General features: G+C 47.2%; 1 protein-coding gene across 1 annotated transcript in view; it reads left to right on the top strand.

Moving 5' to 3' along the window:
* Nucleotides 1-27,650, top strand: part of PRKCE (protein kinase C epsilon) — a gene marked incomplete at its 3' end in the record, with an annotated part of 480,419 nt that overhangs the window by 303,777 nt on the left and 148,992 nt on the right. Inside the window, exons 3-7 of the mRNA XM_080814806.1 lie at nucleotides 1,290-1,449; nucleotides 3,640-3,674; nucleotides 4,932-5,017; nucleotides 8,377-8,506; nucleotides 25,153-25,295. Of these exons, the coding sequence (XP_080670932.1) occupies nucleotides 1,290-1,449; nucleotides 3,640-3,674; nucleotides 4,932-5,017; nucleotides 8,377-8,506; nucleotides 25,153-25,295 (554 nt within the window). The remainder of the gene's footprint in view (nucleotides 1-1,289; nucleotides 1,450-3,639; nucleotides 3,675-4,931; nucleotides 5,018-8,376; nucleotides 8,507-25,152; nucleotides 25,296-27,650) is intronic.

Here is a 27,650-nt window from a genome sequence, read left to right as displayed (position 1 = left end):
AGGCTGTTGCCCAGAGCAGCATGTGGACAGTGTTAACACTGGCTTCTCCCCCACTCTCTGGGTTAGAATCTGGGCTCTACCACTTAGTAGCTGTGCTACATAAACTGCTCATATAAACTTTCTGTTCCTCAATTTGCACACCTATGAAGTGTGGATATGATCAGTGGCCTTTAAGAAGGGCTGCTGTGAGGGTTCACTGAGCACCTGCCGCAGAGTAAGCCCTCAGTTAGCATTAAGTGTGACTCTCGTATTGGTCTGCTTGGGCTGCCGGAGCAAAATGCCGTAGACGGAGTGGTTCCAGCAACAGAATTTTCTTGCTCCAAGTTCTGGAGGCTGAAAGTCTGGGATCAAGGTGTCAGCACGGTTGGGTGAGGGCCCCCTTCCTGCCTTGTAGACATCCATCTTCTCTCCGGGTCCTCGTAAGATAGTGAGTGAGCTCAGGTCACGTTCTCTTAAGAGTATTCACCCCATCCTGGGAACCTCACTGTCGTGACTGGGTCACACTGGCAGGTAGCACATCAATGTGTGAATGGGAGAGAGGGGCACAATCATTCAGACCATAACAAGCATTGTGGTCATTTATTAGCACCCTTGCAGGACTCTCTGAGGCTTGGGGCAACCTCTGATGTGGACCCAAGGGAGAAGTGAGGACAGTCCTTTTGTCTTCAGTGAGGTCGTAAAGTCCATGGTGGTGGGTCTGAGTCTTCTGGAAAACTGCTTTCCCAGTGTTAGGTTTCTGTCTCCTTTTGACCTTCAGGAAAAGGATCCTGGTTGTCCTAGTCTGGAAGAAGGGGAAGGAAGAGAAGTCCAGTTTCTCTGAGCCAGCGAGCTGGGTGCAGATTCCACAGTGCCCTTGGTGTCAGCACTGTACCCCGTTTCCAGAGGGCGGGGCCCTTAGAGGCTCCAGGCAAGGACACACTGTCTGGCTAAGGCTGGGCTGCCAAGAAGCTGTGATAAAATGTGAACCTTGAGCCTTTTGGTCCCACACCCTTGCAACGTGCAGCTGCTTCCCCGGGGGAATGGAGAAGCCACACCAGGGGCAGGACTGGGATCTGGATGAATTTGGGGGTGCCACTGGTACGGAAATGGTGGCGCATCTGGGCTTTCCTGTCTCTCATGGTGCGCCCTTGCTGGGGTTGAGCAGCGAGGCTAAGACCCCGGAGTCCCTCAGCCCGTGGATACTCCTGCCCATGCCACTCCCACTCCAGGCGCTGAGAGTCGGGTAGGAGGTCTCTTCCCAGGTGTGCTAACCCTGACTTGTTTTCTTCTCTGCTCTTATCCTTCCCCAGCCCCTAAAGACAATGAAGAGCGCGTGTTCAGGGAGCGCATGCGGCCCAGGAAGCGGCAGGGGGCTGTCAGGCGCAGGGTCCACCAAGTCAACGGCCACAAGTTCATGGCTACCTACCTTCGGCAGCCCACCTACTGCTCCCACTGCAGAGATTTTATCTGGTAAGGCCCTCTCTCCTGGCAGCCTCTAGTGAGGCCTTCCCTGAGGTGACACTTGGGGGAGGGGGTTGTAAGAGAAGAGAAACTTTATTTTTAAAGTGCTGGTGGGCTTTATTTCTTCTTCATTTGATTGCAGAAGACTTTTCTGGAAGGCTCAGTGAGTCTTTAGTACCCGGGGGGATAACTGGGAAGAATGGTGACTTTATGCTTAGGATCATATCATATATCATGTTTAATGAGTTAAGATTTTATAACCGATAGTGATACGTTGTGATGTGTTTTTTAAAGGAGTTCTTATCTTTTAGAGACACAAAGCTTAATTATTTAGAAATGAAATAATGTGCTGTCTGGGATTTGTTTAAAAATGATCTGGAAGGAGGGCAGAGGGGCTAGGGGTAGAGATGAAATAAGACCAGGTCCCTTACATTTATCTCTTTATTTTTGTATATATCTGAATTTTCCCATGATAAGGCCTAAAAAATACTTGATTGCCAGTATCTGTAATTCAAAGCAGTTCTTAATAACTGTTATAACAGTGGTGCTACTAGGATGCCCAGATTTCAGAGGAATGAGAGAGCAGCATTGGCTGGAGTGCTCAGGGAAGGCTTCCTGGAAGAGGTGGCATTTCTTCTTTCATGATGACTAGGATTTTGATAGGCAAAGACAGGTAGGTTGTAGGCCTTTTGGGGAGATGGAGAAGGATAAGGAGCACTGGCCTTGGGTATTGGTGGGGGAATCTTAATGAATGCCTACCATGTGCCAAGTCTTTCCTTAGGCCCTGAGAATATCTAATTAAATCATCCTAGTGTCCTAGAAGCTATGTATTATTAAACCCACTCCACTAACAACAGTACTGAGACTCAGAAAGGAAAAGAAGACTAGTGTGACGTCCTCCATCTAGGGGGTGTCAGAGACCCACTTCCACCCCTGGTGAGCCCAACGGAAAGCTGTTCCTGACCTCCCACCAGCCTTCCTGGCAACCTCTCTGAGCTCTTGAACTTTGCCAACACACTTGGATCCTGCGGGGGAGAATAAGTGAGGCCAATTTGCCGCACAAACCAAGCGAAGGATCATTTGAATTAGGCTTTGAATTGCCAAGGTGTGCAGGAGTGGCTTGTCTTGTCCTTGTGGTTTTCCAGAACTAGTCACTGAGGTTGGCATGGACATCTGTGGCGGTGCAGCTCAGAGCACCCTCAGGCTGTTGGAAGCGGGAATAATGCCCCAGTCCCATCACAGAAACGTCTCACCCCCGGCGCTGCTTCCACCCTCTAACCTCTGTTTTCTGTATTTCCGTTATGAGTTGTGTGTTTGGAGGGGGTATATTGTGGAAGCTGAGATGTATGGATTCGGGTCTTCTCTCAGCGCATGGCAAACACCACTGGGTTCTAGGCTTCCCAAGGTGCGGCTCCCACTGGCCTGGAAATGGCAGATTGCCCCTTGGCCAGTTGGCGATGTCACTGAGGACAGGGCCCAGGCCAGATTGGTTGGATTGTTCTGTGTCCATGCTGACCCTAACCCTGCTCCAGGGGAGCTGACACCTGCCAGGGAAGGAACCTCTGCCATTGCCCTTGACCAATGCCCCTAGCCCTGGCCACAGACCGACCTAGAACCCTTGACTACTTCTGGAGTGCCCAGGGAATATGCCTGTAAGCTAGAGCCCTCCTACATGATTACCTGCCATGTACCACTGATCAGGACCTGCCTTGAGTGAGCAGAGTCTTTGTGGCGTTCCAGAACACTGATGGCCTCACTGGAATGGCTGTTGGTCTAGGAAACCAAGCCCTGACACTGACCAGGCTTTGTACCCATTCCAAACACTGGCTTTAACCTCTGTTGCCTCCGAAGGAGGTTTTTTATTTTTTTATTTTTTTTAAATTTTATTTGTTTACTTAGAAGGAGCAGGAAGGTGGGGCAGAGGAAGAGGGAGAAGCAGGCCCTGTGATGAGCAGGGCTCAATCCCAGGACTGCCGGTTGGCGGATGGCGGTGTGAGCAGAAGGCAGAGACTTAACCAACTGAGCCGCCCAGGAGCCCTGAAGGAGTCACTTTAAGGCGCTCTGCAAGAGGAAGTGCAATCCCACTGCTGTCTGGATTCTAGTCTACTTGGTGCATCGTGGCTGGTGGCCAGAAGGGGGTGGCTTTGTGTGGTTTTTGACCTACTAAAATTTATTAAAAGGTTGTATTCTTCTTTTCAGGGGTGTCATAGGAAAGCAGGGATACCAATGTCAAGGTAAGAGGCATTGTAGGAAATAAATGCTTGGGGGCCCACTGGTCTGTCCAGATCAGCGACACTCCTAGGATGCACGTGCTGGGTCTGATGACATTTAGAGGCTCTGTAGGGTTTGCACACTCCTGTTCCCTCTCCGAGAAGCAAGACCTTGCTTTCTTTTGTCCCTGCCTGGACATGGCTCCTGTATCCCATATATGGGGTGTAGAGGTATGGGAGTACCCGTGGGTACCTGTCTCCAGCTGTCCCCGGGGTCTCTGCTCCTTTCCCAGTAAGATGCAACCATTCAACACCCTTTGAAGGCGCCGCCCTGCCCTGAGCTGGGCTCCGTGTACCCTGTCAGCCCCCTCCCTCTCTTGTTCCCTGAAGAAGTTCCCTCACCTGCTCAATTCACTCCTATCACTCAGTGACCCTTGCTGATTCTCTCTCCATCCCACCCCCCCGCTTTTTTTGGTCTCTACTGTGGAATCATTAGCTCTTCAGTGTTTAAGACTCCCTTGAAATTATTGCAGTTTGTTTGTTTTCAGTTCTTTGACTAAAATGCAAGGTCAGGTTTTCCAGGATTGGAGGGTGGATGGGGGTGCTGTGGTCAAGATTTCTCTGTGGTTAGAGCTGGGAGACCATTCCATCTCCTCACCCCGCCACTGGTTGACTTAGGCTCACCCCAGGAGACCTGAGCAGGTTCTGTCATACACGGCCATGTCCTTGAGGTAGCATGTGTGAGGTAGCTGCTTACCTCTTTGGCCGCCTCAGCTCACACTGTCCCAGGATGCGGAAGACCGGGCTGTCGGCCACTGTGAAATTAAACAAAAATGTTTAAGGACTCCTGTGCCCCAAAAGACCCATTCTCCCACAGCAGTGCTCCCCGTCACACCTGCCAACCCTGACGTGACGTGGGCTGGGGCATAGGACTGCTCCGGTGCTTTTAACAGACCTGCTTCACAGAAGGAAACTGTTCCCTGACCTTGGCATATAGAAGTGGGGAAATCAATTGGTACTTCCATATCTAGAGAAAACTCCTGAGGCCCTCTGGGTGTAAGTGGTACATTCTTCTCCAGAGCTTTCAGGGAACCCTAATGGCACTGATGACACAGTGTTCCTAAATGACTCAGCCTGCCGGGCTTCAGCCAGGGTCTTTCTTTAAGACTCGGGCACAGGAGGGGCGTGGCTCCCGGCATCCCTCCATGGAGACCAGAATCCTGGGGTGGAAGCTTTCTACCCCCACTTGTCGCTCAGCCTTCCCATTTTTGCTGTTTGCAGTTTGCACTTGCGTGGTCCACAAGCGATGCCATGAGCTCATAATTACGAAGTGTGCTGGATTAAAGAAACAGGAAACTCCCGATGAGGTAACTATTTATAACATTGAAATTTGGGGCTTTCTTTACTGCCACTCCTCCCCTCCACTGCCCCCTCAGTGGTTCCTGAGAAACTCCTTATCTCTCTGAGATCCCCTGGCTTTCTCCATTGTGTTGATCAGAGTTGAGGGAGTTGTCCACAGCCTTCCAGTGGGAGACATGGTCTACAGAATGACCGTGACTCAGAGTCCGGGTCATGTCCGTGGCTATTAGGGCAAGAGCCACGCGATCCCAGAGCTAAAGCCTGCAAGGAACACATGAATTGCTTTATGTCGTTATCTCCTCGGAACAGTGACATCACTAAGTGACCTGTCACTGGCTCCATAAACAGGGAGAGAGACATGACACACAAGCGGGAACCTTGTCTTTATGAGGTGATAAGGGGAACGGAGAGGAATTAGCAAACCCAAGAAACCCTTAAGAGGCGGGAATAACCACAGTAATAATATGAGCTGACGTTCATGGGGTACTTACCGTGTGTCGATTTAAGTACTTTGTCATACAGTATTTAATCTCAAAACGGCCTTAATAAGAGCTATGCGATTATCTTCATTTTGCGACAGGGAGAGTGGAAGAAGCATAGAGAGGTCATGTTAGCTTGCCCCAGATCACACAGCTAGTACGAGAAGGAGCCATGTTCACACCCAGGTAGTCTGTTCCATGGAGTCTGAGCCCTTGACCGCTGGACTTCATTGTCTCTTAATCTAACCTAGTATCAGGTTGACTCTTAGGGAAGTTGCTGGGGGTAAGGCAGTGAGACAATTCAACAGTGAAGGTGGGTTTCTCCTAACTGAGCGACTGGAAGAGTGTGAGTGTGAGGGTGAGTGTTTCTGTGTTCATAGCAGTGAATTTCAAAGGCCTGCTTTTAATTCTTGGTGAAATAGATAAGTACTGGATAATCATAGGGCATTAGCACTGGGGGTCAAATAGACGCTAGGTAAGTTTATAATCAGGTGGACTTATAATTTGGCTTCCAAAAAGAACAACTTACAGGACCACTACTACTAAAAGATAATTCATCCGAATGGCATCTTGGCATCAGCAACATTTCCTATCTTTTATCTCCTTTCGCTTTCACACAGTCTCTGGAAAGCAGTGGGGGCATGGCCTGGATGGAAGCTTCCATGTCCCTGAAGGGCAGGCAGCCCAGGGCACCAAAGTTGTTTGTGGGGGCTCTGCCGTCATGGTGGAAAGTGCAGGTTCTTAGCACCTGGGCCTCCTGGTCCTGTGGCAGGGTTGAGACCCAAGTACACAGTCACACTTGTTACTTGGACAGGTGAAGGAAAGGCAGGTGGCTGGCTTGCTGTCGGTCTCCCTTCTGTCCTGTGGACATCCTCTGAGCACTTCCTGCTCTGTGCCAGATACTGTGCCACGTGCCACTGAACTAAGAGGAACACATGATCCCTTCCCTCCAGAACCCCCTGGGTTTCTTCCCCTTACAGATTTCTACAGCTCTGCCGCATCTCTTGGAGGGAAAAGTCCCAAACGAGTCCATGCCCTGCAGGTTAGAGGGCTGAGATGGGAAATATCCCCTTGCAGCTGAGTCTGTGACCAAGTGCTTTCTGGTTGTCCTTCCTGGCCCGTTGGCAGCAAATAGATGTACCAGTGAAGCGTGTGCCCACACGTGGCTTGTGTCCCAAGGGAGAGAAGTTGCCAAGGATTGAGGATGGGGGCTGTGGGTTTCTCTGCCTTATGGAGTTCTTGCCTGTCCCGGGGCTCGCAGGGCCAAGCTCCTAGGGCATTGCTGCACCCCCCAGGGGTGGGGAAAACGGGGGAGCCCTCTGCCGGGGAGCCTAAGCTTCTCTCCCTGCTTAGTGCCTGTGTGTTAGCACCAAGGACATGCCTCTCCTCGTGCTTCCAAGTGTGGGGACCGCCCAAGACTCTCCGTTGCATCACCTTCCTTTCTTCTTCACCTTCCAGTTCTTTCTCTTCTTTCCTCCCATGGCCTCTGCGTTGGTCTCACTTGCCCCCATTTCCACGTCTTCGCGGCAGAGCGGCGTGTGCATGTGTGTACCTGTGTGCGTGCGGCCCTCGTGCTTGTTTTCACAGCCTCTGATTCTGTGGCTCGTGCACATGCCCTGTCCTCTGCCCACAATCCTCTGATACCTTAGCATCCTGGGTGCTCCCAGCTGAACCTCCGAATTCCTGGGCTCTCCCCCACCTCTTCACCTTTGTCTGTCACCTATATCCCTTTGTGAGACTCTTCCTGGGACCCCCAAGTCTGTTCTCAGTGTGGGTCCACCACATCTTCAGCATTTGCAGGAAGAGAGTGGCTACAGTGATCCACACCCTTTGGGGTGAGCAGGTAGACCTAGAGAAGGAGACCCAGAAAGGCAGACCATGCCAACGACCCCTCGCTTCCATGCGTCTTGTCCCCTGCACCCCTTCCCCCCACCCCCTGCAGCCCTGTGACGTTCAGTGGGACGGGGCTGCCATCCTCTTTTGCCAGATCAGGAATCTGAAGCCCCAAGAAGTCAGGAAATTTCCAAGACCTTACAGGTGGTTGGTGGCAGACCCAGGCCCACAGATCAGAATAAACTGCCCCCCACCCCCGGCCTTCCCCCTCCACCTTACCGCCTTCTCTTTTCTCCTTTTAAATAATCCCTAAGTGGCAGCACACTGCTAAAAAGGCCTGGGCTCTGAATTCATACTCGTGGGCCTCAGATTCTGCCTCCGCCGCTCATCAGCTTACCACCATGCTTCTTAATCTCACGCGGCCTTAATTTCCCCTGCTGGAAACTCAGGCCAACAAGGGTGTCTGCCCCGCAGGGTGCCGGTGAGGTTTAACGGCAACGGTGGTGCCTGGCCTGTGGGCAGTCCCCATACCTCCGTGCCCTTAGTGCTCACGGCTCTGGGTTAGCAGGCTTCACCACAGCTACTGCCTGTCCTAACTGGAGACCTTCACTTCCCGCAGCTGTGCTGGGGCTTCAGGGTCTGTGTAGAATACCTCCACTACCATGTGGCCGGAACGGCCTTGCTGCGGCCTCCCGGCACAAAGCAGCCTTGAGAACACGGTGACATCTTGTGAACAGCCAAAATGTGAGGTGGGCACTGCGTGCCATGTGCCGTGAGAGATGGAAGCCCGCACTCTGGGGGGACCTCACCGGGCAGTGGGCCTGGCCTCTCAAGGTCCAACAGAGAGGTGGGGAGTGAGCGAAGGGCCTTAGGAGCAAAGGCCCCAGAAGGTTCTCTGCACCTGGTTGCGCGGGGCAGCTTTCCGAGTCAAGCTCCCACCTGCCCCGTTTGGTGGCCAGGCCTTCTGGGAAAGCTTGCCTGTAGGAGCTCCAGCAGTAAACAGGCCACCATGTGAGCGAGCTTGGCAGTGACCCTGTGTTTTGCCATCCCTGCAGGTGGGCTCGCAGCGGTTCAGCGTCAACATGCCCCACAAGTTCGGGATCCACAACTACAAGGTCCCCACCTTCTGTGACCACTGTGGGTCCTTGCTCTGGGGCCTCCTACGGCAGGGTTTGCAGTGCAAAGGTAAGGCGCCCTGGGCTGTGCCCTCGCTCTCCCCTCCCCCACCATACTCCCGTGTCCCTTCCCTCTCCTCTTTTTCGAAAATTCTTCGTGCTCAGAGCCTCTCAGGTAAATTCCACGTTTGGCCGGAGGATGGAGCACAAGCCCTTGTTAAACTCTCATACTTACTCGTGGATTTGTTCAGCAATCTCTGTAGGGAGCAGCCCAGGAACCTCCACAGAGGGAATGCTAGGAGGAAGGTGTGCCTCCTCCGTCTTTAAGACCATGAGCAAGCTGGGGGAGGGGAGACAAGTTGAGTCTATAAAAGTGGAGAAATAAGTAAAGGAAGAGATACACTGGAGCAGAAGGGAAGCATATTTCTGGAGTTAGGCCAGGAAATAAGGAATGGATATCCTTCTGTCATAATCCGTGGTTCCGAGCTTACTCTGGGAAGGAACCATGCTAGGACACTGTCGCATACGGCATCTTATTAATGCTGCACAGACCTGTTATGTACTTGATGTTATTCCCATGACCCTGAGTCTCAGAGACCAAATGACTTGTTCATATCACACGGCTTAGTAGCAGGAATAAGGTTTGAACCTTGACTCTTGAGTCTCAAGTTCCTTCCTGTTTCCTGTTGTCCTGCTGGTGAATTGCCTTCAGCTCCAACGAGATGGGAAACAGCATGCGATCAGAGGGGAAGGTGGGAACATGCTCTGGGGGCCTGGATGGAGTGCCCGGTTCCATGAGCTGGCCCAGCAGGCACACACAGTGTGGACGCCCATACTGTCCATGGAGCTGTCCGGCTGTTGGGCGTTCTCGCTGAAATTCAGGCGGAGGTCTACACTGAGTGTTCAGACTTGGGATTTATCCATGTCTTAGGTAGTGGTTGAAGCTGTAAAGTTCATGTCCTCCCCAGAAGTGCCTTGAGTGTGAGAAGAGAAGGTAACACGCTGAGGTCTGGGGGAGGAAGGGGACCGGCATCAAGGCCAAGCCTGCACACAAGGCGGGAGGATCTCAGGAAGAGTCTTGTGGGATGGCATCGTGGAAGCCAAAGGAGGAGAGAGTATTTAAAAACATGTTTAAGGGAAGTGGTAAGTGGTGCCAGATGCTTCCAAGCGGTCACTGAAACTAAGAAGTGGAACGCAGGGTCAGATGTAACTATTAGGAGGTAACTAGTGACCTTGACAGGAGCTGTCTGGGTGGGATGGAAGCCCAGCTGCGGAGGCCGAAGCCAGATGGAAGACAAAGCATTCTCTCCGAATGCTTCCTGTAATGAGGGAGAAGACTGTGGAAAAGGAGAGATTAGTGAGCCAGGAGGGGGAGGGGTGGGCCTGGGGGAGAAAGACAAATACCCCGTCCTCCCAGCCGGACGGAAAGCCTCGAGACCAGGCCTGGACGCAGATATGCTTCTTGGCATCGGGGACAGGAGGTGAGGGGACAAGAGGATCCTTTAGGTTCTGAATCGTTGAGGGCATTCATTGCAAGGAGAGTTCCCTGGTCTTCGGAACTGGGAGATCCCTTTTGGAGTTGAGGTTAAGAAGTGGGTGCGGGTGGTGTGAGAAGGGGGGTGAAGGTTGGAAGTGGCTGTGTGGGGGGCTGAAGGCACCCTGATGTGGGGCTAGGACAGGGTGCTGGCAGTGGACATATCGCTGTCCAAGGTGAGCTGCCCGTTCAGACCTCCCTGTCCAGTGTTCTGGGGAAGGGACCCTGACACAAAGAAGCAGGGCTCACCTGAAATCCTTTTTGATGCTAGGTGACTTTATTTTTTTTAAATATTTTATTTATTTATTTGACAGAGAGATAGAGAGCACAAGTAGGCAGAGCAGCAGGCAGAGGTAGAGGGAGAAGCAGGCTGTCCATTGAGCAGGAAGCCCGACGTGGGACTCAATCCCAGACCCTAGGCTCATGACCTGAGCCAAAGGCAGCTGCTTAACCAAGTGAGCCACCCAGGCCACGTGACTTTAAAACAATGGAAGAGGAGGAAGTAAGAGTGGAGTTAGGGGAGGAGTGAGGAGCGCTGCATCTGGGGAAGGTTGAGTGGGGCTGCGGGAAGCACAAAGCCTGCTTTGGCTGGGACTCTGATGAGGCCATGTCTGGCATTCAATAACTGTATTAATGATTGATCTATCTAGGGAATCTAAATGAAGGTACTGTCATCTCAGAAATACTGACATTTAAGAAAGTGGCCCAGGCGCCTGGATGGCGCTGCCAGGGCCCTGGGGTTTCTGGATGACTCTGGAAGGAGGCAGGGCCCAGAGATGTGTCTTCAGCTGTTTTTGGCAGGCAACGCTCACACGTCTGCTCGAGCCAAGGCAGGGGAGAACCAGGCTACCTGTTCCCAGGAGCCCAGGGCAGCGGGAGGGAGGCAGGCCCCACAGACTGCAAGGCTGTTTAGAACGCAGGGTCCCCAGCACACATTCGCAGATCTCCCCTCTCCTGTTCCTCCATTACCTTGATGGGCTTGTTTCCCCTTGCTCCTTTCCTCACCCCGCTCACTCTCCCCCGCCCCTCAATCAACACAGACTGGTTTTTTTTAGAGCAGCGTTAAGTCCTACAACAAAATGGAAAGAAATATGTGGACATTTCCCGTCTACCCCCTCGACCCCATCCCCATGTGCCCACAGCCCCCCCACTGCCATGTCCCCCACCGAGGGGTCCGTTTGTTTCAGTTCCTGAACCTACGTTGCTAAATCGTTACCTGGTATCCCCAGTACACACTAGGGTTCACTCTTGAACGTTAGACGTTCGGGGGGTTTGGACAGCTGTGTGAGGACAGGAATCCACCGTCATCCTACAGAGTGCTTCCCCTGCCTCAGACCCGCCATGTTGTCTTCTCTCTTTGGATCCCTTCTCAACCTCAAATCTTTTTGTCCCTGTAGCCCTCATACCCTGTGGACAGGGGGATGTCAGAAGAGGCCAGGGCAGGGTCCCCCTGGCCTGGTTCTGAGTCTGCTTCTGCTGCTGTGATTGCTAAGAAACAACCCAAGGATTAGAGAGCTGCCCAGGGTCCCGAAGCATCACGAGATGTTGGTGCTGCCCGCACCCCAAGGACTCTGATCTGTGCTCTGCACCTTCTCCAGCTCCAGAACCCTCCATCAGCTTCCCACCTTTGCGGCCCTGCTCCCCTAGGTCGGGGCCCCTCCCCTGGCCCATGGCTTCCACTTTGTTGCCCATCCTGTTCCTGGAAATAGGGTCACATGTGGTCAGTGGAACAGTTTTCTTGAGAGCTTGGGTCTATAGGGAAGGATCCACGAGACTGTCTTGGTCACTCCCTCTGGGTTCGGGGGTTGTGCCCATACTCCTCTGAGGACCATCCTTCTGTGGACCAGGTAGGAGGTATAGAATCACCCTGTTGTATGGGAGGGAGGTGGAGAACTGGAGGGACTGGACCATGTGCACAAGGGGGTTACAGCTAGGGGCCTGTGGGGACCCACCTGTGCCCTCTGGGCTGCCACTTCCCTGACACCCCATGGCCCAGAGGCACCGGGCCCTGGGAGAATGCACACAGACCGTCGTTGCATAACCGAGCCCCTTGGTCAAGGGTAGAACAACACCGGCACTGAGTGAGCAGACAAAATATTTCCTTCCTGTCTTTTTACTTGGGATTTAAGTACTTGTCGAGTCCGAGTCTCTCTCCAGAATCGTTTGTGGGTCTGCCTGAGCGCCCCCAAACAATGTTAGACCAGAAACTAGAAACTGACTTCAAACCTTCAGAAACCAGCATCCATCACTAAGGCCCTGAGGCATTTGAATCCTTTCTGTTCTTCACTTTATTTTAACCGTGCTGCTTCCCCCAACCTGACCTCACCTGCACCGTGAACCTTCCTAGGCACCCCCCCCCACACTTTTTTTTGGTTTAACTGATAGCATATTTTTATTCTTAGTTGTACGTAGCACATTGGACTTCTCTAGGCCCTTTTGCACTTGTGTTTTATATTTCCATTGACACATGGAGTCAGTCCCCCTGGAGGGAAGGACACCCAAGAACTTATGATTTTTGTTTTCTTCTTTAAAGAAGGTGAGCAATTCTCCTTGCCTTATAGCGCACCTCCCCTTTCTCTTCTGCCCATGGTCCCTACACTCACATCTCCAGCCCCGCTGCCATGAAGTCCTCAGCACCAGGGGGCAAGTTAGCAGAAAGCCAGAGCTCTCTACACAGCTCCCAGTGTGCCCTGCGGGGGCCTGCGGAAACCCCATTTGTTTCTCAGTCCCAGTGTGAGGCGGGCCCCCTGCACGGGCCTGTCTGCTCGGATTGCACCTCTGTTCCCAGGCAGGGGTAAAGGAACACTGGGGAAGGATCTGGCCTAGAGATTCCCGAAGCCCCTTCTTGCCCCCCTGCTTTCTTTGAGAGCCCGTTTTAATAACTGCTGTGATCTGAGGCTGCTTCCATGGAACGAGGGGTCAGAGTATCACTTGCGCTCCAAGAAGGGATGAGGAAAGGGTCATTTTGTTGGAGGACCAATGACTTAAGGATTTGTGGTCCATCAAGATCACAGAGTAAGTTTCTGGGGAGCTGTTTTGGTCCTGACTGCATTGTTGCCTGGTTGGGCAGTGGTAGGGAAGTCACTCTGGCTTCCTTCTAATCTCCTGGGCTTGCTTCTAAGCTCAGCTGCCCTCCTGTCTTCTGAGAACTATAATGAAAATGAAACTCGCTTCTTTCCTCCCTTCCACCTTTCTCCTTCTGTCCCTCCCTCCCTCCCTCCTTTTTCCCTCTTCCCTCCTCTTCTCCCTTCCTCCCTATCTCCCTCCCTTCCTTCTTCCTTTTTAGAAAAAAGTGTTTTGGATATTTAAAAGACTTGAAACACAGAAAAAAGGATTTTTATTCTCATCGTTTCTGAACGTGTTAGTCCTTAATTATTTTCCTAACAACTAGGCTCCTTGTCATAACTTCAGGTTTTGCTTGAGTTTTTAGAATGAAAAAAAAAAAAAACAAATTTCAAAAGAACAAAAAAGAAAAAAATTCTCGCTCTGAAAGATTCTAGCAAGGCTTAAGTATCTATATATAATAGATGCTAAAGTCCTTCTTCATGTTCTCTTTTTACTTCCATCCCCAGACTTAGCTTCTATGGGTCCTCCCATGGCTGTTTTGTGTATGTTTGCTTCATGGATATCTAAACTCAGTCGCTCGCTTGCTCACTCACTGTCTCTGTGTTAGGGATCTGGTGCTGTATAACAGACTGTTCCAAAACCTAGTGGCTTAAAACCACCAGCGTTCTCTCAGAGTTTCTGTCTAGATGCAGCCCAGCTGTGTGCTTCTGGCTTGGGGTCTCTCATGAGCTTGTAGGCAGGCTGACAGCTGGGGCTCCAGACTCATCTGAAGCCTTGACTGGTAGAGGATCCCTTCCAGTCTTGCTGATGTGACTATTGGAGCCCCAGGTCTTCGCTGGCTGTTAGCTGGGCTGGACACATCCATTCCTTGCCACATCGGCATCTGCCCAGGGCAGCTCACAATATGGCAACTGGCTTCCTTCAGAGCATGCAAACAAGAAAGTGAGCGAGGATGCTCAAAACAGAAGCCACAGTCTTTCATAGCCTAATGTCAAAAATGACATCCCAGCACTTTTGACGTTTTCTGTTCACGAGAACAGATGACTACACCTGGCACACACTCATTGGGAAACAATGACATAAGGGAACAGATGCCAGGGGGAGGTCATTGGGAGCTGTCTTAGAAGCTGTCCGTGCCCTCCTTCCAAGCACGCGGGCGCGCGCGCACACACACTCTTGATTACCTCCTCTCTGAAGGCTACTCCAACCACCCTTTTAACAACTCATCTCCTACCTTCCATCAGCTTCCTCTGCTTGCTTTTTCTTCTTTCTAATATTATAAATTACTTCTCAATAAGTAACATTTCTTTCTACCCTTCAGAATACGAAGATCCATGATGGACAGAGGGTTTTTTCCACCCACTTAGCTCTCTGTTTCCCCAGCACCTATAACAGTGCCTGACATGTTGACTCTCAATAAATACTTGTTAATTAAATCCTCTGTGCATCACCATGAATCCACTTTTCCGCCAGTGTGACTTAGACTATTTCCGAGTCAGTAGGTGTATGTCTACTTTAGTCTTTTTAGTGGCTGCTTAGTATTCCACGTTATAAACATTCCATGTGTGAATTCAGCATTGCCCTTTTGAGGGACACTGACTTATTTCTGTATCCTCACTATTTGCTGCTGCTGCCCACACCCTTGTGCACTCATCCTCCTGCTTACATGTGAGTAGTTATGGAAGAAAGGCCCCTAGAAGTCCTGTAATATCGTTAAGCCTCAGTCTTTCTATGGTTGAATCCCACAAGGAAGTAATTACATATGGGGACTTCTGTTTGTTTGTTTTTAAATAAAGTCACGTCAGCTGACTGCTTTCCCTTCTTTCGCCTTGGCACTGAATTTTACATGATTGGGAAATGCTTGCATAGAGAGTTTAGGATTTCAGACACATCGTACCTACTGGGGTCTAGTCCGAGAGTTGCCATTATGCTGCTTACGTTCAGCTGCTCTCCTCAGGGTTAGTATTCATTTAAAAGCTTGGCACCCTGCTTTGCGCAAGGCGTGGAGAACTTGGAGTTAGAGCATTACTTTAACTTTCTAGAAACTTCCACTTGGGTAGTAAACATGAACAAGTTAAATAATAGATAGTAAGTCAAGCTGCCAGTCAGAAATAAGGGTGAACAATTCATGGACAAGAGAGGCCCTCAGGACTGAGTGGTCAGGCCAGGCTTTGGGGAGAGAGGGGGGTTTCAGCTACACCTTAAGGGAGGAGAAGGACCTGAACAGGAAGGAGGGCAAAAGGGAAGACATTTTAGGTAGGCAACCAGCTGTGCGTTGAGGGCAAGAAAGGGCATGGGAGGCCCATGAGGGCATGGAATGAAGAAGCAGCTCAGTGATCAGCACTGAAATGCCACAGGAGTCTGCTTGGTTGATTTGGATTCCGTGGCAGGATGCCAGGGGCCATGCTCCCAAGGTTGGTGGAGGGTTCTGCCAGAGTTTTCATCTAAAGAATGCTGGACAGCAGACAGTTGGCCAGTCAGTCTCTGGAAAGCTTTGAATGGTGGTTCCAGTGTAATCAGGACTCCCAGATCTCTGTCCCGTGACATTTGGTACCCAATGTGACCCCCAGGCAGTTCCCCTCTACCCTCCCTTCTTCATCTTTCTCCCAGGACCCTACAGCCTGTCACTCCTGCCAGCTTATATGACACAGTTACACAGCTTCCCGTTGATGATTGTTTGTCCTCCCTGTGAGCACAGCGTCGCTGACTGTAACCGGCCATGAAATCGAACCAATGCCCTGACTCATGCTCAAGGGCCAAGTCACCCAACATAAAGAGGTTTCTGCCAGACACACAGGCCTGCCTCTCCTCAGGCGTGGCTCTGTCATTGCTCTCAGAAGGTCATCTCCTTGCCTGGAAGAAATTCCCAACACTCTGACCGGCCTCAGCACCATCCTCGATCTTAGCTAAGGAAAAGGTATAGACGCCGCAATAAGATCTCTCCAAAGGCCGCTAGAATAGATGATAGGAAATGTAGGTCGTGTGCTGCAGCACCGTTCAGAACAGAGCAGGAGCTCAACAAACATGAGTACCTGGGTGGTAGTAGAATCACGATTCTCCTAAAAACCCTGCTCAGTTTCTCCCCAGCGTGAATTGTCTGGGTGAAACCACTGAAAATGAACATTCCAGGCAGCCTGGACAGGGAAGCCTTCAAAAGCCAGTATTGGCAGCCCCAGGCTAAGGGCCCTTGGCCTTGGTGTTCACCAGCAACGTGGGGTGGGGAATTGGGGAAGGACAGTTTGGGTGGTTGGTTTGGCCCCCATTAACGTGAGTGAACATCCAGTGTCTTTAGGTTCCAGCCAGCACGCCCACTTTCTTTTCACTGGTCTTCAGCCTTTGGGTGTCACCCCCCAGCCTCGGGGTGGGGTGGGCCCATTATGGCTGCCTGAGTTACCTCCAGTTCCCCTTCCTCAGCCAGCTTTGTTCTCATGTTTCCAGACTTTTCAAAGAACTTTCAAAGTCACTGTCTTTTTTTTTTTTAAATTTAACTTCAATTAGCCAACATACAGTACATCATTAGTTTCAGATGTAGGGTTCAACGATTCATCAGTTGTGTACAATACCCAATACCTATCACATCACATGCTCTCCTTAATGCCCATCACGCAGTCACCCCATCCCCCCACCCACCTCCCTTTCCACAACCCTCAGTTTGTTTCCCGGAGTTAAGAGTGTCTCATGGTTTGTCTCCCTCTCTGATTTCTTCCCATTCAGTTTTCACTGTCTCATGCCATCCATTTGAACTAACATATCTTTTTTTTTTTTTAAGATTTTATTTATTTATTTGACAGACAGAGATCACAAGTACGCAGAGGGGCAGGCAGAGAGAGAAGAGGAAGCAGGCTCCCTGCTGAGCAGAGAGCCCGATGCAGGGCTCTATCCCAGGACCCTGGAATCTCATGACCTGAGCCGAAGGCAGAGGCTTAACCCACTGAGTGACTGACCTAACACATCTTTGAGATTTTTTTTTTTTTATCTATTAAGAAAACTATATGGCTCTCCTAGGGAAGTACCAGAGTTTTTAAAAAATAGAAAGCAAAATCTTTGAGAAAAAAAATAGTGTTTTAAAAGTAAAAAGTGAAGATGTCCCCAAAACCCATTTCTGATTCTGCGGACCTGCCAACTTAGGACAGATAGGTTTAGCATTTTAACAGCAGAGGGCACCAGAGGCCAAATTATATAGTTCCTTTGCCCTTGTTAAGAAATTCTTTCCATTTTGATTGCTTTGTTCCTGTCCTTTCTGTCACCTCCTGAAGAGGCAGAAGAAAGCATTCTTGGGGCTGGTGGGCAGGGGCAGGTGAGGTAAGCTGAGTGTCAGAGGGTCGCTGCTGCTATGGGGAGTGGGACGGGAAGGTAGAGCAGAGTGCTGGGGATACAGGATGGGGCTGAGATTTCCAAGCATCACTAGCAATGATTCAGTGAATCCAGTCAGCACCATGGCTAGGCTGTGGCTCAGCTTTCTGATATTATCTGAGAAAGACTCCTCTACCAGCACCCCTACCCTGTCCCCTCATCTTTGGTTCTGTGGGCATCTTGAGCTCCATAGCTCAGCTGAGCCTTCCAAGCCTGAGCTGGGGTGGGGGTCTGTGCTGCCCCTCCCTCCAGGCCAATGACAGGCCAGGCGGGGCCAGAAGGAGGTCCAGCCACTTTCCTTGGTTTCATTCAGAAAGTTTTGTCTGTCTGTGGGTTTTTTTTGTGTTTTAATAGACTTGAACTTTTAGAGAAGTGTTAGGTTCACAGCAAAATTGAGGGGAGGGTTCAGAGGTTTCCCATCTACCCCCACCCTCACACACAGTTTCCCCCGCTCTCAGCATCCCCCACCAGACAGGTTCGTTTATTACAATTTGCGGACTCACACTGACCATTATTATCACTCAGTTTATCACTTTAGGGTTATTATTATCACTTTAGGGTTCGCTCTTGAGATTGTACATTCCATGAGTTTGGACCAGTATATAATGCCCTGTGTTCACTATTATGGTATCATACAGAATCATTTCACTGCCTGAAAAATCATCTGCATTCTGCTGCTTCCCCCCAACCACTGGCAACTACCGAGCCTTTTACAGTCTCCGTAGTTTTTCTTTCCCACATGTCATATGGTTGGAATTATACAATATGGAGGCTTTTCAGATTGGCTTCTTTAACTTGGCAATATGCATTTAAGGTCCCTCCACGTCTCTTCATAGTTCAGTAGATCATTTCTGTTTAGTGCCGAGTGATCTTCCATTGTCCGGATGTACCAGTTTATCCATTCACCTGCTGATGGTCAGCTTGGTTGTTTCCAAGTTTTGGTGATTAGGAATAGAACTGCTGTAAACATCCATGTTTAGGTTTTCATGTGAATGTAAGTTTTCAGTTCATTTGGGTAAATTCCAGGAGTATGAGGGCTAGATTGTATGGTAGAGTATGTTTAGTTTTGGAAGAAACTGCCAGACTGTCTTCCAAAGTGACTATACCATTTTGCATTCCTACCAGCATAAATGAGAATTCCTCTTGCTTCATACATACCTTCACCAGCATTTGGTGTCAGTGTCTTGGATCTGGGCCATTCTTAGAAGCGTGTAGTGGTGTCTTCATTGTCGATTTAATTTGCTGCACTTCCCTCGTGACATATGATATTGGGCATCTTCTCCTATGCCTGGTTGCCATCTGTATGTCTTCGCTGAGGTTTCTGCTCAGGTTTTTGCCCATTTTTGATTTGGATGGTTCATTTTCTTATTGTTGAGTTTCAAGAATTCTTTACGTATTTTGGATAACAGTCCTTTATCAGATGTGTATTTTGCAAATATTTTCTCCCAGTCTATGGCTTATCTTATTCTCTTGATATTGTCTTTTACAAACCAGAAGTCTTTAATTTTAATGAAATCCAGCTCATCAGTTCTTTCTTTCACTGATCATGCCTTTGGGGTTGTATTTTAAAAGTCATCACCATACCTAATGTCATTTAGATTTTCTTCTACCTCCTAGGAGTTTCAGAGTTTTGAATTTTATTTTTAGGTCTGTGATCCATTCATTTTTGTGAAGGGTATAAAATCTGTGTCTAGATTCATTTGCGTGTGTGTGGATGTCTGGGTGTTCCTGCACTGTTTGTTGAAAAAAACTATCTTTGCTCCATTGTATTGCCTTTGCTCCTCTGTTAAAGAGGGGTTGTATAATTATGGGGATCTCTTTTTGGTTCCCTATTCTGTTCCACTGATCTACTTGTCTACTCTTTCACCAATACACACTGTCTTAATTATTATACCTTTAGAGTAGGTCTTGAAGTCAGGTAGTCTCAGTCTTCCAACTTTGCTCTTTACAATATTGTGTTTGCTCTTCTGGGTCTTTGCCTCTCCATGTAAACTTTGGATTCCTTTTATCATTATCCACAAAATAACTTTCTGGGATTTTGATTGAGAATACCTTGAGAAGAGTGGACATCCTAACAACACCGAGACTTCCTACCCATGAATATGGAATATCTCTCCATTCATTTAGATCTTTTCTGATTTCTTTCATCACAGTTTTACTCATATAGACTTTGTACATATTTTGTTAGATTCAGACCTAAGTATTTCAGGTTCTTAGGTGCTAATATAAATATCATCATGTTTTAAATTTCAAATTCCAGTTGTTCATTGGTGGTATACATGAACATGATTGAGTTTTGTATATTAGCCTTGTATCTAGCAACCTTGCTATAATCACTTGCTGGTTTCAGATTTTTGTCAGTTCTTTGTTTTCTATATAGACAACTGGGTCATCTGTGAATAAAGGCAGTTTTATTTCCAATCATTATACCTCTTATTTCCTTTTCTTGTCTTATTGTATAATCTAGTACTTCCAATAAAATATTGAGAAGGGATAGTGAGAGGGGGGAGAGCCTTTCCTTGTACTTAAAACTAGAAAGCTTCTAGTTTTTCATCAGTAAGCGTAATAGTAGTTGTAGATTTATTGTAGATGTTCTTTATTAAGTTGAAGAAGTTCTTCTGTATATTTTGGCTGCTAAAAGATTTGATCATGAGTGGGTGTTGGATTTTGCCAAATGTGTTTTCTGCATCTATCTATAGGATTATGTAATTTTTCTTCTTTAGCCTGTTGATGTGAAGGATTACATTAATTGGTTTTCAAATGTTGAACTCGTTTTACATACCTGAGATAAATTTTACTTGTTTATGACTTATATTTCTTTTTATGCAGTGTTGGATTCAATTTGCTGGTCTGTTGTTGAGGATTTTTACATTTATATTCATGAGAGATATTGAGCTGTAGTTGTCTTTTCTTGTAATGTCCTTTCTGTTTTCATCTTCTAGAAGATATTATAGAGAATTGATATAATTTCTAATTTAAATGTTTGGTAAAATTCACCAGTCAACCCATCTGGGATTGGTGTTGTCTGCTGGTGTTGGAAAGTTATTAATTATTGACTTGATTGCTTTAATACACATTGACCTTGTACATTATCTATTTCTTTTGTGAGTTTTGGTAGATTGTGCCTTTCAAGAATGGTTTTCCTGTATCCTGCTAATTATGAGAAGTTGTGTTTTTATTTTCAATCAGTTCAAAATATTTTGAAATTTCTTTTAGGATTTCTTCTTTTACCCATGTGTTATTTAGCAGTGTATTATTTAATTTCCAACCATTTGAGGGTTTTCCAATCATTTTTTTGGTTTTGATTTCTAATTTAATTCCAGTGTGGTCTGAGAGCAGACATCGTATGATTTTTTAAAAATTCTTTTACGTTTGGTAAGGTTTGTTTTATGGCTCAGAATGTGGTCTGTTTTGGTAAGTATCGCATGTGAGCTTGAGAAGTATGTGTATTCTGCTGTCGTTGGATGAGGTAGTTGCTAGACATAGTAATCAATTTTATTCAGTTAACTGATAGTGCTATTGACTTCAGCTATGCCTTTACTGATTTTCTGCCTTCTGGATCTGTTCATTTCTGATAGAGAATTGTTGATGTCTCTAACCATAACAGTGGATTCATCTATTTCTCCTTGCAGTTCTGTTTTTGCCTCACATATTTTGATACTCTGCTGTTAGGTGTATACACATTAAAGATTCAATGTCTTCTTTGAGAATTGACCCCTTTGCTATTCCTGATAACTTTCCTTGCTCTGAAATCTGCTCTGTCCATATTAATATAGCTACTCCTGCCTTCTTTTTATTAGTGTTAGGACAGTATATCTTTCTCCATGCCTTTGATCTCTATGTGTCTTATATTTAAAGTATGTTTTTTATAGATTAAATATATTTGGGTCCTGTTTTTTGATCCACTCTGACAATCTCTTTTAATTGGCCTATAGTAGACCCTTGAACAACACAGGTTTGAACTGCATGGGTCCACTTATATGTGGGTTTTTTTTTTTTTTTTTACAGTACTGTAAATTTACTTTCCTTATTATTTTCTTAGTAGCATTTTCTTCTCTCTAGCTTTGTTGAAAGAATATAGTATACAGTTCGTATTACATACAGAGTATGTTTCATCAACTGTTTATATTATCTGTAAGACATCCAGTCAGCAGAAGGTTATTAACAGTTAGCGGGAGTGGTTTTGAGGCAGTCAAATGTTATATTTGTATTTTCAACAGTGCAGGGGATCAACACCCCTAATTGCTGTCTTGTTCAAAGGTCAACTGTATTTAGACTGTCGACTTTTAAAGTGATTATTGATATAATAACTACTATTTTTGCTCCTGTTTTCCATTTGATGTCCTTGTTCTTTGTTCTTATTATTATTTTCCACTTTCCTCTGCTTTTTGTGTTTTCAGTTGACTATTTCATATGATTCCATTTTCTCTCCTTTTTTTAACATATCAGTTACTTTTCTTTTTTTACTGATGTTTGTGGTTGCCCCAGAGTTTGTTGTACACATTTGCAACAAATCCAGATCCACTTTCAAATAACATTCTAATGCTCCATAATTAATGCAAATACATTATAATAACAAAATGATCATAATTTCTCCCTCCCATTCCTTGTATCAGTGCTGTCATTTTCACTTACACATAATCACCCATATTTATATACATATAAGTATACATAATTGGATATATTAGTTGCTATTATTTTGAGAAACTTATTTGTGAGATCAGTGAAGAAGAAGGAAGATAAAAGTTGTTATTCCTTGTCCTATAGTCTTTCTTTATGTAGATCTGAGTTTCTGGCTGATAGTTTTCCTTCTCCCTGAAGAGTTTCTTTTTACTGTCAGTGAATTTTCTCAATTTTTATTTATCTAAAGGAAGTCTTTATTTCTCCCTCACTTTTTTTTTTAAAGATTTTATTCAGAGAGATCACAAATAGGCAGAGAGGCAGGCAGAGAGAGAGGGGGGAAGCAGGCCCCCTGCCGAGCAGAGAGCCCGACGCGGGGCTGGATCCCAGGACCCTGAGACCATGACCCGAGCTGAAGGCAGAGGCTTTAACCCACTGAGCCACCCAGGCACCCCTCTCCCTCACTTTTGAAGAATAATTTCATAGGGTACAGAATTCTACATTGGTGGGGGGGGGTTCTCAATATCTTGTATATTTCACTCTGTTACCTTCTTGTTTGCCTGGTTTCTGGGGATAAGTCAGATGCAGTTCTTATCTTTGCTTCTCTGTAGGTCAAGTGTAATTTCCTTCTGGCTTTTCAAGATTACTTTCCTTTATCTTTGATTTTCTGAAGTTTGTATGTGACAGGCTTAGGTGAAGTTTGTTACTGTGTTTTGTTTTTATCATATATCCTGCTTGGTATTCTCTGAGTTTCCTGGATATGTGGTTTGGTGTCTGACATTAATTTGGGGATATTCTCAGTCATTTTTGTTTCAAGTATTTCTTCTGTTTATCTCTGTCTTCTTCATCTGGTGTCTCCATTATACACATTATACCTTATATAGCCCCACAGTTCTTAGATAGTCTGTTTCTTTTCTTTAGTGTTTTTTTTCTCTTTGCTTCTCTTTTGGGAGTTTCTGTTGATCTATCCTCAAACTCAGAGATTATTTCCTCACCTGTGTCATTCTACCAGTGAGACAAGCCATGACATTCTTGTTTTCTCTTACAGTGTTTTTGATCTCTGGAATTTCCTTTTGATTCTTTCTTAGAGTTTCCATCTCTCTGCTCACATTGCCCATTTTTTCTTACGTGGTATCTACTTTATTGATGAGAGCCCTTAGTATAGGAATCAAAACTGTTTTAAATTCCCGGTCTGAGGGGCATCTGGGTGGCTCAGTCGGTTGAGCATCTGACTCTTGGTTTCAGCTCAGGTCGTGATCTCAGGATTGTAAGATGGAGCCCCACATTGAGCTCTGTGCTCAGTGCAGAGCCTACCTGTCCCTGTCCCTGTCCCTCCCCCTCTGCCCACTCTCTTTTTCTCTCTAAAATAAATAAATAAAATCTTTTTAAAAAACAATAAAAATAAATACATAAATAAATTCCCAATCTGATAATTCCAACATTCCTGCCCTGCTGTGTGTTTGCCTTTTAGAATGCCTTTTAATGTTTTCCTGATAGCTGGACATGATGTGCTGGGTGAAAGGAACTATTTACTATGCAGTAAATAGGACTTTAGTAATGTGATAGTGAGGGTGTGGGGGAGGGGAAACATTCTCCAGTCCTATGATTAGATCTCAGTCTTTCCGTGAACCTGTGCCTCTGAACTATAACCTTTGTAAGTGACTCACAAGGGGCTTTTTCCTCCCCCCTGAGGTGGGGCAGGACAGCTGGCGTGGGCTGGAGTTGGATATTCTCTTCCACATGAAAGGCTATAAGGAGCTGGGGTGGGTATTTCCCTTCTCCCACATGGGACACTAAACAGGCTAGAGTAGGGTATTTTCCTCCCCCCAGGTGAAGTAGGATCTGATAAAACTACTATAGTTTAGGCTGTGGTGAAATAGTTTCTCCTAAAAGCAGGCCTTGTTGAGAGCAGAGTATTCTGGGGGCACCTGGGTGGCTCAGTGGGTTAAAGCCTCTGCCTTCGGCTCAGGTCATGATCCTGGGGTTCAGGGATCGAGCCCCATATTGGGCTCTCTGCTCGGCAGGGAGCCTGCTTCCCCACCTCTCTCTCTCTCTCTGCCTGCCTCTCCACCTGCCTGTGATCTCTGTCTGTCAAATAAATAAATAAATAATCTTAAAAAAAAAAAAAAGGCAGAGTATTCTGGTTTATTTCAAAATGGTTCCTTTTCCCCTCCCCCTGGCAGAAGCATAAGGGAATTTTCCCCCCTGTGTTGGATGTCAGACTCGGAGAAGCAAAACTGACACACGTGTGGGAGGCCCCTGTGACTGGGTATGCCCAGAGCTTGGACTCAGCCTTGTCCACTCTGAGACTCCAGCACTTGGCCAGCTTCAGATCCGCTCTCCCTGAGCCGGCCCTGTTCCCACAGATGTTGTTGCTGGGGAGTTTCTGCCCAGCAAGTTGTGGTTCATAGTAGCTGCCCATCTGTCTCATTCGTGTTGGGGGCAGCAGTGTGCCCTGTAACCTTACTCCTCTAGTAGATCTGGGAAGCATTATTGATTTTTGTTAGGACCCAGCGACATTGTCTCAGTGCCTTACATGTTAGACTGGAAACCAGAACAGTTGATGTCTTCACTTTTGATGTCCTACACCGACAACTAAATGATGTGGGCAAAAAAAGACTTTCAGGCACAGTTTTTTTCCTTTAAATCTGGATATTAGATTTGAAAGGAGGCTTGGAGGTCACCTTGTTCAATGTCCTCATGTTCAGATGAGTATCTCAGTAGGCTCGGCTGTGGGCACTTTCCTCCTGGTAATAGTCCCACATTTTAGCAAAGTAGTAGAGCACACTGTATATATGCAACGCATTTGGGCCCAGAATCCAAATGAATGTTCTCCAAATAAACCGGTTAAATTCTCTTATGGTCCATGTTCTGATTCCTAGAAGGAACTAGAATATGATATTTATCCATAAACAGTCTGTATGGTGTTTTATCTCTGTATGGTGTTTTGATGGATGCTGTTTTAGTTCTCTGTGATGAGATGACGGGTGATTTTTATTTTTCTCTTTTTGTCTTTCTGCGTTTTTCCAAATTCTATCAAATGAATATGTATTACTTTTGCAATCAGAAAACAACAACAGCAACAACAAGGTAACGTTTTAGGTCATAAACGTTGGAAGTCTCCTCTCCATGTCTCCTTACAGTCTGCAAGATGAACGTTCACCGACGCTGTGAGACCAACGTGGCCCCCAACTGTGGGGTGGATGCCAGAGGAATTGCCAAAGTCCTGGCTGACCTAGGCGTCACTCCAGACAAAATCACCAACAGCGGCCAGAGGAGAAAAAAGGTAACTGGCTATTTGGAGGTGTTTCTGGAGCTCTTTGGAGGCCACCATCCCTGTGCTGGCTTCCTGAGAGCACCCCTCCCCCTCCCCAGAGTGAGGTTCCAAGATCCTTGGGTTTGAGACACAGCATGAGCTGAAAGGGAATTAAAAAAATGGTCGGGCAGGTGGCGTTAAAGTCTCCTTCAGTTCTACAAGTGGAGGAAAAATGAAGCAAGTCTCAAGTATTCTGTTCCTCACCCTACTGACTCATCTCATCTTGGAGATGAGGACTTTGGAATTCCCTCTAGAAAAAGCACAATACTAGACAAGGAAGTAGGCTTATCTGCCTCCAGGACTGCCATGAAAGCAATTTCAGTGTTTGAACTTTGCCCCTAGTGTCACGGTAATGAGGATACATGGATGAAGAGCTGGGACCACATTCTTTTCTAGAGAGCAGGCCAAGAAGATTTGTGGTAGTGCTGTCCAAGGGATACTGTTAATGCCCACCACATGAAACATCTGGGCCTTTCTTTTGGAGACCAAAGCCCCCTGTCTCTATCCATGTGACATTCTGAATGTCAGTAGAGATCCATTTGTTGAGATGCTCTTTTGGTAAGTCAGGGCCCACAGATGTACACAGAGCTCAAGGCATCCATAGCATTTCTTTTGAAGGTCCTTCCTGGCCTTGGCTTCCAGCCCAGAAAATTTATGTCTTTAAAAGAGTAAGTTATGAGAAAATCAGAACCATGTTTACTGGGCAAGAAATCCTGATGGGGGTGGGGGGCAGGCAGTGATCCTCATTACCTAGTATCAAGCATTCTCAAGCACTTACCAGAAAAGCAAATCTATTTCAGGGTGCTCTACAATTTGACTCTTTAAATGTTCTCCCTAAATTCTGCCCTGAAATACCTTTAGAAGGGCTCTGTGTCTCCCTTCTCCTTTTAGAAACTGCCTATGCCTTTTCCCTGGTGCATCTCAGAAAAGCCCTTTCCCTCGAATGGAGAGGTCTGGATTCTTTCCATCTTCTTAAACAACTCCCTCTCTACCTGCCCAATAAACAAAGCTGATTTGCAAGGGTTGGGAAAAAAGAATCCTCTTCTCCCTGGTTGCTTAGCTATGAGATTTTGTGCTTCTGGTGGCTCTTAGCTCTATAAATCCCACTAGTGGAAACGGGGCTTTGGTTATTGACCCCAGACATCGCAGCTGCAAACAAAATGTCAGCACCCAAGAATGCTAGGCCCTCACCGAAGAGGCAGGTTAAGCAAACACCCTGTCATGACAATGCCGGACACAAACATTGATGAGCTCTAGGGAGAGCCCTTCACGGGAGATAATGGCTTTTCTCCTTGCTAGAAGGAAATTGAGACAGAATCATAATTAATTGTCATGAAACATTTAAGAGAAAACACAGTACACATCTGCTTTCTCCCCCGCTGTTTACACGGGCCATGATGCCAATAACCAGGCATCGTCTGTCTTAGATTGGGGGGATCCTCGTGGTAAGAAGCCAACATGGAGAAATTCAGGACGAGAGGTAAAGACCAGAGGGTTCTGAAATTTTTATTGCTGGATTGCTTCTGGTGCAAAAGCTGGAAAAAACCACGTGACCAAGTAGTAGCTCAACTCCATGTGAGAGGAAGGGAGAGAAGTAGCCTTGGTCAGAAGCTAAAAGGGCTTCTTGGCAAGAATGTCAGGCTTGCCAGAGCGCTGCTTGTCTTCACGTTGGCCCTTGCAAGTGGCCAATGTGCAGAGAGGACACGTGCAGCTGGCTGGGAGAGCAAGAGTGAAACAGGGCAAAACTGAGTGTGACTGCTTAGTCCAAACCTCTGACTTTAATGGAACTTAACATGGTGTGTCAGCATCTCACTAGACTTCACTGGAGGGTGCTGTGTTAAAATTTGCCAACCAATATCGACGCATCTAAAAATATTTATTGAGCTTCTCCTATAGGTATCTTTCTGTGCAGGGTGCCAGGAGCAGCACAAACACCGGGTGGGGTCTTACCTCACAGACCAGGGCCTGTGGTCTGCCTGAGCAAAGCGTCCCACACAGTATCCACATGCAGAGACCATTAGCTAAATACAGCTGAACAAGACAATGGATAAGTGCCCAACAGAGGTTAGAGGCAAACATCAGATTGCTTTGGGTGCAGTAACTTGCGTGGCTTGCATAGGCAAGGGAGGTTCTGATGGAAGGGGGACAGGTGTGCTTGGGTAGAATGAAAACTGAACAAACAGCAGCCTCTCTCTTTTTTAAGTTTTGATTTTGAGCCCAGTTAGTTAACATACAGTGTGATATTAGATTATGGTGTACAGTGGAGTGACCCAACACTTGCATACATGGCCTGGCGCAGACTTTTGTCTTCCCTTTCACTGTCAA

The sequence above is a fragment of the Martes martes genome (assembly GCF_963455335.1).
Source record: "Martes martes genome assembly, chromosome: 9".
In the NCBI taxonomy this organism is placed as follows: Eukaryota; Metazoa; Chordata; class Mammalia; order Carnivora; family Mustelidae; genus Martes; species Martes martes.
The sequence above is the reverse complement of the archived record's forward strand: the minus strand, read 5'-3'. Positions and strand labels throughout refer to the sequence as shown.